The 15,048-nt window shown below is 38.4% G+C and overlaps 1 protein-coding gene across 1 annotated transcript; it reads left to right on the top strand.

Moving 5' to 3' along the window:
* The first annotated feature begins 222 nt into the window (after window positions 1-222).
* LOC109110282 (NEDD4-binding protein 1-like) lies at window positions 223-15,048 on the top strand. Its single transcript, XM_042775343.1, has 7 exons — window positions 223-756; window positions 3,254-4,770; window positions 11,860-11,990; window positions 12,090-12,186; window positions 12,651-12,758; window positions 13,386-13,487; window positions 13,590-15,048. The coding sequence occupies exons 1-7, from the start codon at window positions 448-450 to the stop codon at window positions 13,894-13,896; spliced, it is 2,571 nt and encodes an 856-aa protein (XP_042631277.1). The 5' UTR covers window positions 223-447; the 3' UTR covers window positions 13,897-15,048.

Below are 15,048 nucleotides of genomic sequence, written 5' to 3'. Positions count from 1 at the left end.
AACTAATGAAACACAGAAGGAACAAATTCTAAAGGAACATTTTATACACTACAGTTTTCTTAGTATTGCAGCACCTGATGATCATGCTAAACAGCATGATATCGCAATATAATTTTTATATAATAACTGCAGTATGTGTTTTCGGCACAAACAGTGGTTGCCCCGTGCAACAGACTCTTATCTGTAATCAGAGCGATGACATCACAACAAACGTCGTCGTCTGCTGATGACGTGCGCGGGGTTTTCCGGGTGCGACGGCTTGAGTTGTAGGCTAGCAGGCTAACGGAGTAGCGTCGAAACACAGATAATACTACAGCGCTGTTGACTAACGTCGAGAGTTGGAGGGTGGGATGTCGAACATGAAGGGGGTAAACGATTCATTTTACAAGGGGTGTTTCTGAAAGTGAAGTCGCTGTGATCTACCTAGATTAATATAGCTGAAATAAAATGTCAACAACGCGGCCCCTCCTCGGGATGAAGCGAATCACCGAGGTAACCTGCACAGAGCCGCCGGGAGGCAGGCAGTCCCCGTCCGCCAGCAGAACGCAGTCCGAGCCGCTCACCGTAGACGAGTTCACAGTACATGAGGACAAGCAGACAGAGCTCAGATGCAGCAAACCGAAGGTCGAAAAGGTTTTCCAAGTAACATTCACGATTATTGGGCTCTTGGATCACACTGGAGCCCACGGAAGTAAGACTTCCAGGCAGATCTGGCTCCAGCTGAAGGGAAAAAAGGAAGATGTTTCAAAAGCGAAGGTAAATGAAAGTAAATTGTGAAAATGTTCATCTTAAACAATGTTGCTGCTTGTTTTTTTGTTTGACTGTCAGAAGAGAAATTGATAAACTTAACGTAACTTAACTTGCTACGTATAGCTGGAGGAGGCTGATGTGTTTGACAGCAACGTGTTTGTCTTTATTTGACATTAAAACAAAGGTCCGTAGTATGCTGTAGACTCGTTTGTGTCTCGCTGTCCTCACAAAAATATTTTATCAATCTTTTTATTTTAAGTAGATCAATCTTTTTTCTTCTTCCTTTTTTTTTAAAGTTAATTTTCAAACATAATGATATTTAACAATCATTTGCAAAACGAATACTATTTTCTGTGTTCCACAACTTGAAACTGTCACTCTGCTCCACTCACATTGCCTTATCAAGACCGGCTTTTAGTCTTTACATATCTGGGTGATACGGCTACTTTGGGCGAGAAGATAAATAGCTACAATTTGCCCAGTTTTTTTGTCTGAAACATAAGTTAATTGAAATTATTTCCTAGTTTATTGAACTGATGTAGAAAAGTGATGTCATCACACGCACAATCATAATGTTGTGTTGAGCACCAGCATGGCTGTGAATGGCTTCACACCTGTGAATCAAATTGGCCAAATCCCAGCTGTCCTGATACTCAGTACAGCTAAGCAGTTGTAAGTCTTATTACTTGAATAAATCATCACAATTCTGCTTTATTATGTCATTTGGGAAAAACTTCAGCCAAACCACACAGATCCATTCCATTATAGCCAATGTAAAAGGATTATGTTTCGGTGCATTTCATAATATCTCAGGAGAGAGAAACACATTATAGATGTTCCAACACTGTACAGTTTCACATAGATTTTTCCCGTTAATGTGGTGTCGAAAGAATGAGTTACCAAGACAGCAACAAAAGACGTGGTTTTTCACTGAACACATGTGGCGTCATCACCTCGTTCTGACATGCCATTCTAGTCAGATCTAATAAGGAAATTATAATCATCAGTGCCAGTAAACCTGGAATATCCTTATTGTTAAGCCATGAAACGGAAACCACTCAAGTGGATGTGTTTCGCCACCACGTGCACTTCCTCTTTGTCAAAATTTTTTAAATATTTGTAATTCTTTTTCACATGTATAAATATTATAACCAAAAAACTGTCTCAAGGAATTTTCTATGAAATCACATTGACTGGCAAAAAGCTCTTGTCTATACATCTCACTGACTTTTGAATATCTCTTCCCGTTTGAATAAAAAAAATAAAAATAAATAGGAGCTAGTATCTGCTTCTCATCCAAACTGTGTCATTAATTTTCTCATGAGTCTTTGACAGATCTGTTTGCTTAGTCAGGACAAGACGGGAGGCCCCCAGTGTATTTCACTTTCGGTTTTAGTTACTACTCAAGAGTAGTGGCTTTTAACCTGGTGTTATTACTGGTACTGTATATGAGTATTTCTTTTACCGTAACCTGCTCGCTCAGATCAAAGAAATAAAAAGTTCAGCAAAGATGTGACAAAAATGGTCCACCCCAAGGGGTTCCCGTGTTGTTCTTTCTTTCGAACTAGTAGTTATTTGCTTACACAGGCTCACCCACTCACTCAAAGCCACATAATCATATCAGTAGCATGTCTTTTAAGTTAAAGAAACTCCAAAGAAGCCATCTATCCCCATTGTTTTTAACCATACTAGCTTGTTTTAAAATACAGTACATTTAGGGCTCCTTTGGGGCAAATAAGGTTATTCTGATAAAAAATTCTAAGTATAGTTATATATATAATAAATATATATATATATAAGTATAGTTATATATATATATATATATAATATATATAAAAACATTAAACTCGCAACACTAAAGACCTGGAGATTGTGTGAAGCATCATTTTCTGTGAACTGAAGCACTATTATGAGAGATGTTCGCATGTAACTTAACGTTGTGCTGCACTTCACTCTGAAAGGCCAAATATATATTTATATAAACAAAACACAGCCTTTGCAATTTGGTAATCTCACTAAATCATATCTAGATTTTAATTTTATTTTGATTCATAGATCAGCCGCAAGTACTTTTATAATTTGAAGTATTTAATAAGTATCATATTAATAGCGAATTAATAATTATAGTCAGAAAATAAGTTTTTAAGGATATAATACTTTCTTTTGTACTTAGTGTTGGTTCTGTGTGTCTACATTTGGTTGCGGTGTCATACTTGCATATGTAGCCTACTTTCATTGATATGATAATGGGCATGTGGAATCTCCCTAGAAAAATAATGTAGGCCTTGGTCATTTGGTCCCTCAAGGCAAATCTTATGTGCATGCTAGTTTAAAATAATGAAACCAGTTTGACTTGTTTTTCCTTTATTATTATCTCCTGAGAATAATTATTCTAGAGGGGTATGCTTGTGTTGTCAAGTCTCTCTGCTCCTTCTAGAAGTGAAGTTTTCTATCATTCGCAATGTATGTGTTGTAATCTAGTCCTGCTGTGATTGTTTTGCAGGAGTATGTGAAAGGCCTATGTGACCCAGAGCTTCAGAAGGAAGAATGGTACCCGGCAGACATGCACTGCATTTTTGCTGGTGCTCGTGGACTCTTTTTAGAACGGCTGCTCAGAGACACGAGTGCAGAGGTCCAAGTTCTGGAGCCGGGTCGTCTGAGGTTGATTGGGCGTGCGGAGGCTGTCGTCATGGCTCAAAGTCGTGTTCAACAGTTTGTCTTCCTCTTTCGGGAGAAGCGAAGCTTGCCGGCTGACAGAGAGCCCTTGGTAAAGCGCACTTTTAAGACTTTTGTGGAGGACCGGGCTGATAATTATGCCATGGAGCTGCTTTTGCTGCCCAGTGCCCTCAAAGAGGAACTTTTGGGCTTGGCCCAGAGCCCCACACAGCCTATAGCTATCATAGACCTTGAGCAGGACCGCTCCCAGACTAGCACACCTGTAACAGACCTCTCCAACCGTATCCTGGACACCACTTTTGAGGATAAAACCTCAGGTCCTGCCACCACTCCTGATGTTATGCCTGGTCTGAATGGTCGGCCTTGCAACAAGCGGCGGTACTCTGAAAGCGAGCAGAGGGACACTAAGAGACAATACTCATTGGAGAGGAGAGAAGAGGAGCAGTTGGATGAGCGAGAGCCAAGCCAAACTCGGACAGTTGCGCCTGCAAAAGGGACACTAGCAGCTAGTGAATCGATGAATGAAATTGAGGTGGTGAGTCCTGAGACTAACTTGCGCTGTCTCGTTAACTTCTTCCGAACCATGGGCTACCAGCAGGAGGTGGTGGAGCGGGTGGTGCGTGAGACGGGGCAGACAGAAGACACATTTTTACTTCTGGAACGAATTGTGGAAGAGACTCAGAAGAACCAGGGAGCACAGCGCACTTCTCGCACTCCTGATCTGTTGCCCTGCACAAACGCCTCATCCACCTCTACCTGCGTCAGGCTCAAAGAGAAGGAACGGGCACAGATGCGAGCTCTTGCAGAGATCAAGTGCAAAGAAAACATTAGACCTCCTAGCACTAATGGCATAGGTCAGAAGAACCAGACAAGCAGTGTGCCTCTGGCTTCTGCCACTCTTAAAAGAAACAATGGTGCACAGAATGATGTGTGTGAAGTGATCATCATTGATGACGATGATAATGACTTCTCAGAGACAGAAAGGAAGCCTCGAATGGCTGCACTTGATTTTAAGACAGAGTCCCGGTTTGACTACTTACCCCGTGGTAGCTCTCAAACAATGGTTCCAGTCCGGATGGAGAGTGTGACCCATCTCCGCAGCTCCTCTCAAGGCCCTCCTCTCCGGAGCGCCGAAACACGACCAGGATGCTCTTACCAGACGCTCCCTGGAAGGGCACCTTTACCTCGCTCAGAGACACATAGCACTTCTAAACCAGCACCCCTCACCGGCATATCTCGTTTCCAGCAGTCCCTGAGAACCCCCTACCGACTAGTTCTACAAAATGAACCGGGCTGCCAAGATCTGCGACACATCATCATCGATGGCAGCAATGTAGCAATGGCGTAAGTCTCAGTCAGATTGTATAATTTTTTTTTAGGGGGGGGGCTGACGGTTCTCCTTCTTCCATGAATGTGAAAGAATATTTCTAACAGTAAATTTCCGTTTTGGTGTGCTTTTAAGGCTGCAATACATTGCAAAACCTTTTGCCGAGATTTTTGCTCCAATTTGCAGCGTAGACAAGTTGAGGTTAGTCGCTGAAACTCATAGGCAGATTTGGAGCAGTTGGAGTTGACAGATTTAACAAGAAATCACCTAGTGTATAGTGTGCAAAGACATTTTTTAGCTTTAGACTATGATTCCATCCAGTCTGTGAATACCAGAAATGTTTAATAATTTAATTTGCTGTGTTCAGAGCAACCTGAAGGACATTGCTGAAAGTAGTACATGATCCTTAACTATTTAGTTAACGATGCCCCAGTTTTTCTTGGTAAACACTTCCAAAGTCAACAAGTGTGTGATGTCTGGTGTTTTATAGTCTGCTCAGATTTTAGTTGTGTAGTGCATTCCAGCCTTCACTTATCCTCATTATTTTTGATTTTATATATTTGACATAAGCTAAGAATAACCATTTACACAAAGGTCAAATTTAAAGTCTTCAAAAATCTCCCCACTTTGTCAGTTCCAGATTGTTATGGCAGCTTTGTGCTATCATTTAATTTCATTATTAGGAGTGTGACGAGATCAAGTGGCACGAGATCTGACTGGTCTCGCGAGAAGGTGACGATATCCTCGTGCAGACCTTTCAGATATATTACACTGGCCCTTTCACCAGTGGTATGTAATGTAAGATATTATGTTCACATCAGGCAAGTGGCCGCATGATAAGTAGGAAAATTACGCAGTAGTTAAGTCTTTATCCAGTCATAAAAACAGAATTCACAGTTTAATGCGGAATGTTACGGAATTTCTCAAATTTTGAATTAACCAAAAGTAAGTCATTACACCTAAATCAGGCCTTAAATCACGACATGGACTAGTATCTGTAAATATAAAGCCGCAAATGTCGATTTAAATAGGAATCCTGTATGCTCTGCCTGTCTCTGTTAATGTATCGCGCAGACGCGAGGTTTACATACACACACACACACACACACACTGAAGCACGCGTGACGCTCGCGGTGATTTCAGCGTCTGCCGTCTCACTAAATAAGGACGTAAACACATGAACAACATCTTCAGAACTGCTCTGAGAGTCACTTCATGAGCATTTTACCGTTTGAGTTGAGTAAAACTAGCGTCATATCACATACACAGAACTGTAAGGGTATTCACGACAACCCGTCAAAATAAAAGTCCGGATTGAAATAATGACAATAGAATGTAAAAAACCTACCACTACTACTACTACTACTATTACTACTACTAAAATGAAACATACATTATTTTAAAGGAATAATCACACAACATTTCTTCCATGTTTTAATTTTAATTGTAAATCCCCTTTGTTTGCCAAAAAAAAAAGTTTGCTTAAATTTCTATAATTAAATGATAAATTATTAAATTAATGTTTTATGCCTTCATTTGATAACCAGAAAAATGTAAATGCACAACACAGAATTTCTGAGGGGGAAAAATCACAAGGCTACTTTAAGAAAAAATAAAATGAATAAATTAAGTTGTGTTATGCATTCAAATAGTTAGACATGCTAAAACACAGAATTTGGTAACAATAAAAAATATAAATAATATGGTGAGAAAAAAATAAAACATTTCATAGGGCCCTAAACGTTTTTTTTTTTTTTTTTTTTTTTTACTTTTAATAAATTGATGTGAAAATGTATATACTATTAAAAAGGAGTTAAGAAAAATTAAATGTAAAAAAAAATTTTTTTTTATTAAAGTGGAAATCAGTTTACTAAATAATAAACTTGACTGACTGCTACTTTTAAAGGGATATTATTTGTGTTTTTTATTATTTATTTTTATGTATACTATTATAATTTTGTGCAATTACTTGCCTGTCAGTTGAATTTGTGGCAAAACATTTTGCAGTGTTTACATGTTGTTTATACCTGCATAAAATTTATTAAAGTAGATTTTTTCGTAAAGTACAATTTGAGTTCAAAATGCACCTACATTTTTTGCATTTAGTGTTTTTCAGTTAAATAAAAGACAAATTTTCCCTATATATTTCATCATTGAGGATTTATTTAAAAAAAAGTTTAAAATCTTGTCTCGTTCTCGTGAACCCAGTCTCGTCTCATCTTGTGGGATAAGTGTCTCATCACACCCCTATTCATTATATATATATTGGCATTACTATATTTGGTATCAGCGACCCAGCTTTCTCGATTCCAGCACTTGAAAAGATTTAGAAGTTACTGTAAAACTCCCAAAAATAACTCACCATAAATGTAGACTATGGAAAATCGTTTGAAAGCACAAAAGTTTTGTGTGAAGAACAGACTGAAATTTCTGCATTATTTCTGCAATTTCTTATTGCAGGGACTTGACAGATCCTTGTCACTTGTTTGAAAATGAACATTCTTCAGAACTTCTCCTTTAAATGACCTTAACTTTAAATGTTGCATTTAGTTTTTCGAGTTCAGCATTTGAATAATTCTTATATTATGGAACCATTGTAAAGGACAGGTGTTACTGATGCTTTTTTTTCGGAGACAGTTTGAGGGAGTGTGAAAACGTTTGAGTTTGTTGAGTGTGTAAGTGCCCATAAAGGTTAAAGTAAGTCACTTCCAGTAAGCTCTGTGTGTGTTAATGAACTCTAGTATGTAAGTGTTTGTAAGTGTCCTTTTTCCTTTCTGCGGAGCAGTATCTGTCTTTCTCACCCACACTCCCTCCCTCCCTCCCTTCCTCCCATGTAAAAGGCAACCTCTCTGTGGGTCTCTCCCTTTGTCACCCCCCTGTTTGGCCCTTTAGGTGGCTTACTGGAGGTGACTGCGCTTCTTAGAAGTACTAAAATGGAAACTGAGGTGTTATACGGGGTGAAGAAAAGGAAATCTTTTTAGACCCTACTAGTGAAGTCAGAGGATAGAAAGGTATATCAAAGGGTTGCACAATTAATCGAATTTCTAATCGCGATTACAATTATGGATGCCACAATTACGTAATTGTTCAAATTCCACTTATGTTATTCTGCATGCTTAGAGTGCCACCAATTTGGTCGCACATGCGACCTAATTTCTCAATGGTGCGACAAAAAAAATTCAGAGGTTGCACCGGTGCGACCAGCCGTTCGAGGGAAAAAAAAAGTCTCCCTGTGGTTCAACAACACACACTAGAGCCCTGCATTTCAGCCCGAGCCCGACGCACCCCGACTTTTTTTACACCCCTCGAGCCGGGTTTCGGGATAATTTTCACGTCATAGTTCAGATGCAGGCCGGGCATCCCGCCTGTTTTAGACTTCTCCTTACTTTTATATTTTAGACATCCATCAATTAGTGATGAAAATAAAATTGCCGCGCTGGTGGAAACAACACGAGACCGTGCTACCGCGACTGCAATAGGCTCAAGCTTGACGCAAAGCACCGGCAAAAGTAATTACCATAAATGTGACTGGGGGAAATAGTAAGAAGATATTTGAATTATTTACTAATAAACTAGTGTTTTCTGAGTCTGTGTCGCAAGGATGAAGTTGCTGATACTGACTCGCCATTTCCTCAGACGCTCCTTTAGAGAGAAGTGCATCTTTATGGATTATGATTATAATGAAAGAGTTTTTGTTTTCAATTTGTTGTATTTCATTAAGTAATCATTTAAAGCTTTCTAAAGATATATTTATCATGTCTGTGAGGCATGTTTTCACTGAGTTTCGGTTCGTTTTTGTACTCCTGTTAAAGACGAGACGCAGAAAGCGTATTGTGTTTGTTTTATTTTATTAAAGCACAACTTTTTGTTGATATTGTGAGTGCACACAAATAAAAGACCATTTGCAGTTATAAATGATGTATTACTCTTACCTTTATGTGCAAAAATGACAGCGTATCCAATGAAAAAAATGCACGTGATCACGTTGGCGTCTCCATGTCCTCAAGCGTCGACGCACAAACTATTGGATATAGTGCACATTTATCTGGGTCTAACGTTTAAACATTATTATATGCTTGAACTGTTTTAAATCTATAGATTTTATTTTAGGCGAGTCATGATGATTTGAGAGGGCTAAATTGAGCAAACATAGGCTCAATGTCTATGGCTGGCCGCTTGGTCGTTACTTTTAAAAAAACTAAAACTTATATTTAACAAACAAAAAATGCTCCTAAAGTTTTTTTTCTAAATAAACTTAATAAAAAGAAGAAACGAAATATAATCACTTTGCTATTACGGACAAAACTGAACTATTTTAATATCTGAAATAGTAGTATAAGCTGTTTAGCTCTTCAAATCAGACACTAGAGCATCCCTTCATTCAGACACAGTGGAAGATCTGATAAGAATCAGTGTAGAGGGGCCAAGTCTGGAAGATTTTGCTGCTAGAGAGAGTCTGGCCAGCTGGTTTAGCCAAAGACAAGAAGACCAAACTACAGGAGTTTGCCATCCGAGGGGCATGTGACTGCAATGGAGTATAGTCCATAAGACATTGAGCCTTGAGATGTTCAGTTTGAAGCCCTTAAAACACTAAATTTAGATTATCTTTTTATTTTCATTTATCTTGAGAGATGTTTTAAGTTTCAATTTCAGCTCAGTGAAGCACTTTAAGCACCTTTCTTTTAGAATTGTGCTTCAAATAAAGAACTTTATGTTGACCAGATTGTTAGTTAATCATTTACAAGTCAATATTGCCTATATGGACCACGATTTAAAAAAAAAAAAGTTAACTTTTAAACTGCGGTGTTAAATGTGATGTGGTCGAAAATTTGGGTGCACCTAACTTTTGTGCTGGTGCACCTAAGAAAAGAAGTTAGGCGCACCAGTGCAACCAGTGCAAAAAGTTAGCCTAGAGCCCTGTTAAGACATTTCTTTCTCATGTTATCTTAATGGTTTTCCATTGTTTTAGTATAACATTATAACCATATTAATATTAATAATTTATAAAAGAACTAAAAAATAAACAAATTCGATGTATATTTGACATCTGAGGCTTAATACTGTAGAACCGAACTAAAAGTTTTTCAGTTAGAGTGTTTTCAGCTTATTTATTTTCATATAAAAATATGGCATGCAGTTGCATCAAACAGTGGTATAAACATCATTCAATGAATATTGTGATAATCGTAATTAATGTTCGCAATTACAATTTCAAGGGAATAATCGACAATTATGATTTTTGTCATAATGGTGGAGCCCTAGTATATCAGGTGGGATTTTTTCAGTAGCATAAGACCTTTACCTCAACAAAACACGTAGGCATATACTAGAAAGATCTGAAACATAGTGTATTCTTGAGTTTTTAAGAAATGTTCCCATTCAAATTATAGCAAGAAACAAAAGGGCAACGTGTAATGTGAAGGTTGTCCTTAGCTACTCGTGGAAGCAAAGTAATTTAGAAAGCTATGGACTGCTGTAGAACGCTTATACCTCGACTAATTATACCATATTATCCATGCAGAGCACTGAACAGTCAGTCTATCACATGTTCAGCCAGTCCTAAAGGCAGCAGCTCACACAGGGTTTCTCATGGCTGATTTGTATGCTTGCATGATATTTGAGATCTGAATCCTCAGGTGAAATCTTGTTGCCATAGCAGCCCAAATATGCAGTTACCAAGAACCACTGCCACAGCAGATAGGAAGGATCTCAATATCTTGCAGTTGAAGATGAAAGTCACTGCAAAGGAGAGGTCATAGGTCGTGGACTGAAACTGGTGCTGTGTATATACAGTTCTTGTTCCTGCTGTAATGATGTTGCTTTGGCCTGGCACGTATCCCGGATTTGGTACTGTTTCATTTCTCATTTCAAAGTTTTCTCAGGTAGTATGATTGTTTTTAAAGGAAAGGTTCCTCACTCCTATCTACACTAAAAAGAAACGGCGCCTCGCCTAGTTTAAAAATCTGTAGTATTTAAAATGTAAAAAAATCTCTAGTCTGTATTGACAGTCATTTTGGAAAAAGGCTCAATTCTTGAAGTCTTACCTGACCTGTCAGTGTACATAAAAAGGTCAGAGTCTACAGTCACTCGATAAGATCTTCATATGGATGAGTTAGAGGTGAACCACATGGGTTTTTTATTTGGTGTTTTTTGTCAGAAATACAAGTGAGAATTCAAAGTTTTGTTTTTTTGTGTGATTTTTTTTTTTTTTTTTTTTTTTTTTGCATATTTAGCAATTTACATTTCCAAACTGGGAAACTTATCTGACTCTTTACGTCAGCAGTCGTTGATTTTGTAACACTTCCTATTAAAAATAACTTTCTCTCGTAGAGGGAACTTCCCTGTGACCCCCTGCGGTTCAGTTTGTGTGTCTGTGTGTGGACTGGGGGGGGTGTTTGTAGACGGTTGCACATCTGTATGCGTGTGTCATTTTGGCTGAGTGTTTTGAATGGATGGAGATGTGCATCTATTTTTGCACTGTTGTGCGTCAGTTGTGTCTAATCAAGACTTGGCGAGGTAAAAGGAAGTACATTTTCTAGCACTGTTCTCAAATGCATTTACATATATACTTATCTCTCTATCAGTGGTAGATACATTGTGAAATTAAACGCAGAGCTGTTTCCTGATCAAGCAAATTGATATTCAGGAGGGAACTTTTGTCTCTGGGTATTTAATCAACCCTCTAGATGAATTTAGCATGTTTGAATGTAAATGAACTACACCTCTTATACCTTTTAGTGCATAAGGGAATATATTGTATACTCCCTAGTAATTTAAAATTCTGGATACAGAATGCAGTGATAAATGTTTAAAAAACAGCAGTTACACTCTTTTCAAATGACCTCACAACATGATTTATTTATGGATGCACATCCATAAGTGGAAAGTAAAGTGGAAACTGTGTTGCATTGTGGGCTACAGTATCCCACTCAATGCACTACATTTTGACAAAAGCAGTAGGTCCTCCAAACCATTCCATGTACACAGAAAATGTTAACTCAGTGCACAATGTATGTCTAGATACTGCTAAAATTGTGATGAGTAGTTTGAAAGCATGCTGTTCCAAACTGGTTATGACCTTTCACTTCCCTGTTTGCTCTGACTAGACATGGACTCCATCGTATCTTTTCTTGTCGTGGGATCGCCATCGCTGTAGAGGCCTTTTGGCGCAGAGGGCACCGTGAAATCACTGTCTTTGTCCCTCAATGGAGACAGAAAAAAGACCCCAACATCACTGGTAGGAGTTCAGTTTCCTTCTGTCATTAGACCAGCAAAATATATGAAAATACTTGAAATTTCTAGTCAAAAATGTGACATATTACATACATTGTTGCAGAACAACACTTTCTGACCCAACTGGAAAACTTGCGACTCCTTTCTTTCACTCCATCTAGAGAAGTGTGTGGACAGAGAATTTCCTCCCATGATGACAGGTACAAGATCCAGCCGCTAAAAAGTCATCTAGAATTTTTCTGATTTTCAATAATGTTTCTGGAATTCACACAAATGTACTCTTTGTATATAGAAGATGTCTACGCACAAAATAGAGATAGGATATCAAAGTGCATAAACCATTTCCCATGCACATATCGGAGTTTACAAAAAATAAAGTTGATGTAAAAATATGCATATTGTCTCTTGTATCGGAAAATATATTTACATTTTCAGTGTGTGTCATCTGTTTTCCTACCTGGATGCCGATATGAATATGGAAATTATATGCAAATGAAATCCTGCATAATAAAAACAGATGTTGTGTGCTCCATTTATGGTTCTTTGAATAGCAAGTGGGTAGAATTGGAAAATCTGATAACTTTGAGGATGAAATCCACACAATGTTTTATACATGCCCTAGGTTTTTCTTGAAGCCCTGCTTGATCTATGACCTCCTTCACAGATTCCTGCTTCATCTGGCTGAAAAGACAGGTGGGGTTATCGTCACCAATGACAACCTGAGGGACTTTGTGAACCAGTCAGAAGCATGGAGAAGGATTATTCAGGAGAGGTAAGAAGAACACCTTTACAGCAAGATGTCCAGAACACCATCAGTGCTTTTTTCTAATAACATACACTACTATTCCAAAGTTTTGGTGTCAGTAAGAAAGAAATTATTACTTTTATTCAGCAGGGACATATTAAACTGATCTAAACTGACAGTCAAGACGTACAATTTTACAAATCTTTTATTATTATTATTTATTTATTTATTTAGTAGTTTCAAATAAATGCTCGCTGTTCTTTTGAATGTTCTCAATCCTGATATCGGTTTTCACAAAAATATTAAGCAGGACAGCTGGGTCCAACACTGATAATAATAATCAATGTTTCTTGAGCACAAATCAGCATATCATGTCACACTCATAACTGGAGTAATGTTACTAAAAATTCAGCTTTGCCACCACAGGTATAACTTACATTTTAAAATAGAAAACAGTCCGTTTAAACTCATATTATTTCAGTTTATTAATAAAAGTAAATGCAGCCTTGGGCAATAGGGTCTGGCTGAGACTTATTTCAAAAGCCATAAAAAAATCGTATTGACATCACACATTTGAATGATAGTGTACATTGATGTGTTTTGTGCTCAGGTAATGTTTGCTCAGATTTAGAGCTCACTGTATGGATTTTTCAGACTCTTACAGTTCACCTTTGTAGAAGATCACTTTATGATCCCAGATGACCCACTTGGAAAGAATGGACCTCACCTAGATGAGTTTCTATTTAAAGGCCGTCGGTGAGTTCAAAAACTAAAATTTTTGCTTCAAATAATACCCAGCAGTGGTTATCACACATTCCTAGTCTCGTCTGTTACTCAAACTTTTCTGTCCTCTCGCAGAGGTAGTCCCATAATGGCCCCACCGAGGACAGACCTTCGTGCAACCCCGTCAGTATACACCTCCGCAGCGCAGTCCACAGCACATCCCTCTTCCCTTTCCCAGTGGCCACACTCTGGACATCCAGACTGGCACCTTCCTCGACTGGCCCCTTCTCCACCTCCACAACGGTCGCCCTCAGAAACCACAGAGCTCAAAAGGAAGTTGTACGACATCTTTCCTGACCAAAAGCAACGTATTGACCGTATCCTCAGCGACAACCCATATATGCGGGACCTGAATGCCCTGTCAGGCCTTTTGCTGGGCTGACACATTTTTACACATAAAATTGTGGTTTTCGCTCTTGTGCACGGAGGTCACAGGGCTTTTTTCATTATTAAGGGATATCATGATGGAAAAGAGCTGCTACGAGATTTTATTTGTTCAAGGGACTTTGTTCAAGCTTTTATTTGTTCAGTCAACTAATTTAGATTATGATATCCAAGGCCCTCCGATCGACTGCAAGCACAAAAACCTAAGTTATAAGTTGTTTAAGCGCTTTAAATATACGAGAATGTACAGTCCGAATGGCATATATTTTGATGTAAATATTAGTGAAGAGTAATATTGCTTTCCTGTAAGTTATCCGTTCAGAATTCTTTATACTAAAAGGTGTTCCAGCTAAACAGTTGTTTTGAACTGGCTTTGCTTTTATTACTGCTGAAGAACAGTTTTGATTTGCAGCTTTTGATATGATTGTGCTTTATCTTATTTCTGTTTTTGTAAATATTAACATTATTGAGCCAAATAAGTAATAGTTTCCACTCACTCAAAGTGCCCTACTGAAGTGCCGTGTCATCTGCTTGCAGGACAAAATTGCTCATTTCCTGTTCACTAATTTTAGTTCCCGTTAATTTTGGTGATGGTGACAAAATGCTATGCTGTTTCTAGGAATCCCTGGAGACCCCCTGTATCACCCAAGAGACTGTGAAACAGAGAAATGGTTTAAAAAGTTTCCAGATTACTCAGTGACCTGGTACCTGTTGTGCAAGTCATCTCTTTTAATATCAAACAGGAAACCAAATCAGTCATTGACGTAAACCTTTGTCCCAGTTATGACCATCGGAGGGCACTGTGGGATTGCTAGCCCTTAGCAACCTCATTATGTAATGGAAGACAGAACATAAACAAAATGCAATGCACAGTTGAAAAATGGTTATGTTAGAGCATCTTATTGTCACTAAAATGCATTTTCACTGTTATTGTTACTTCATCAGCTTTTTCCTGCCTCTGAAATATGTGCAGCGTTGGACTTTGTGAATTGGTATTCAATTTTGGGAATGAAACTGCATAGGCGTTAAACCCACAGAAGTGTCACAGACTCTGCAGGCACTGTGGGTATCTCACAGTATGGCTGCTGAAAACCTTTTTCTTTTTCTGGACGGCAGTGTTAATAAAGGCCTATTACGTGTTTATCAGGAA

Source organism: Cyprinus carpio, chromosome A18 (assembly GCF_018340385.1).
Source record: "Cyprinus carpio isolate SPL01 chromosome A18, ASM1834038v1, whole genome shotgun sequence".
Lineage (NCBI taxonomy): Eukaryota > Metazoa > Chordata > Actinopteri > Cypriniformes > Cyprinidae > Cyprinus > Cyprinus carpio.
This window is presented reverse-complemented; position numbering and strand designations above follow the sequence as displayed.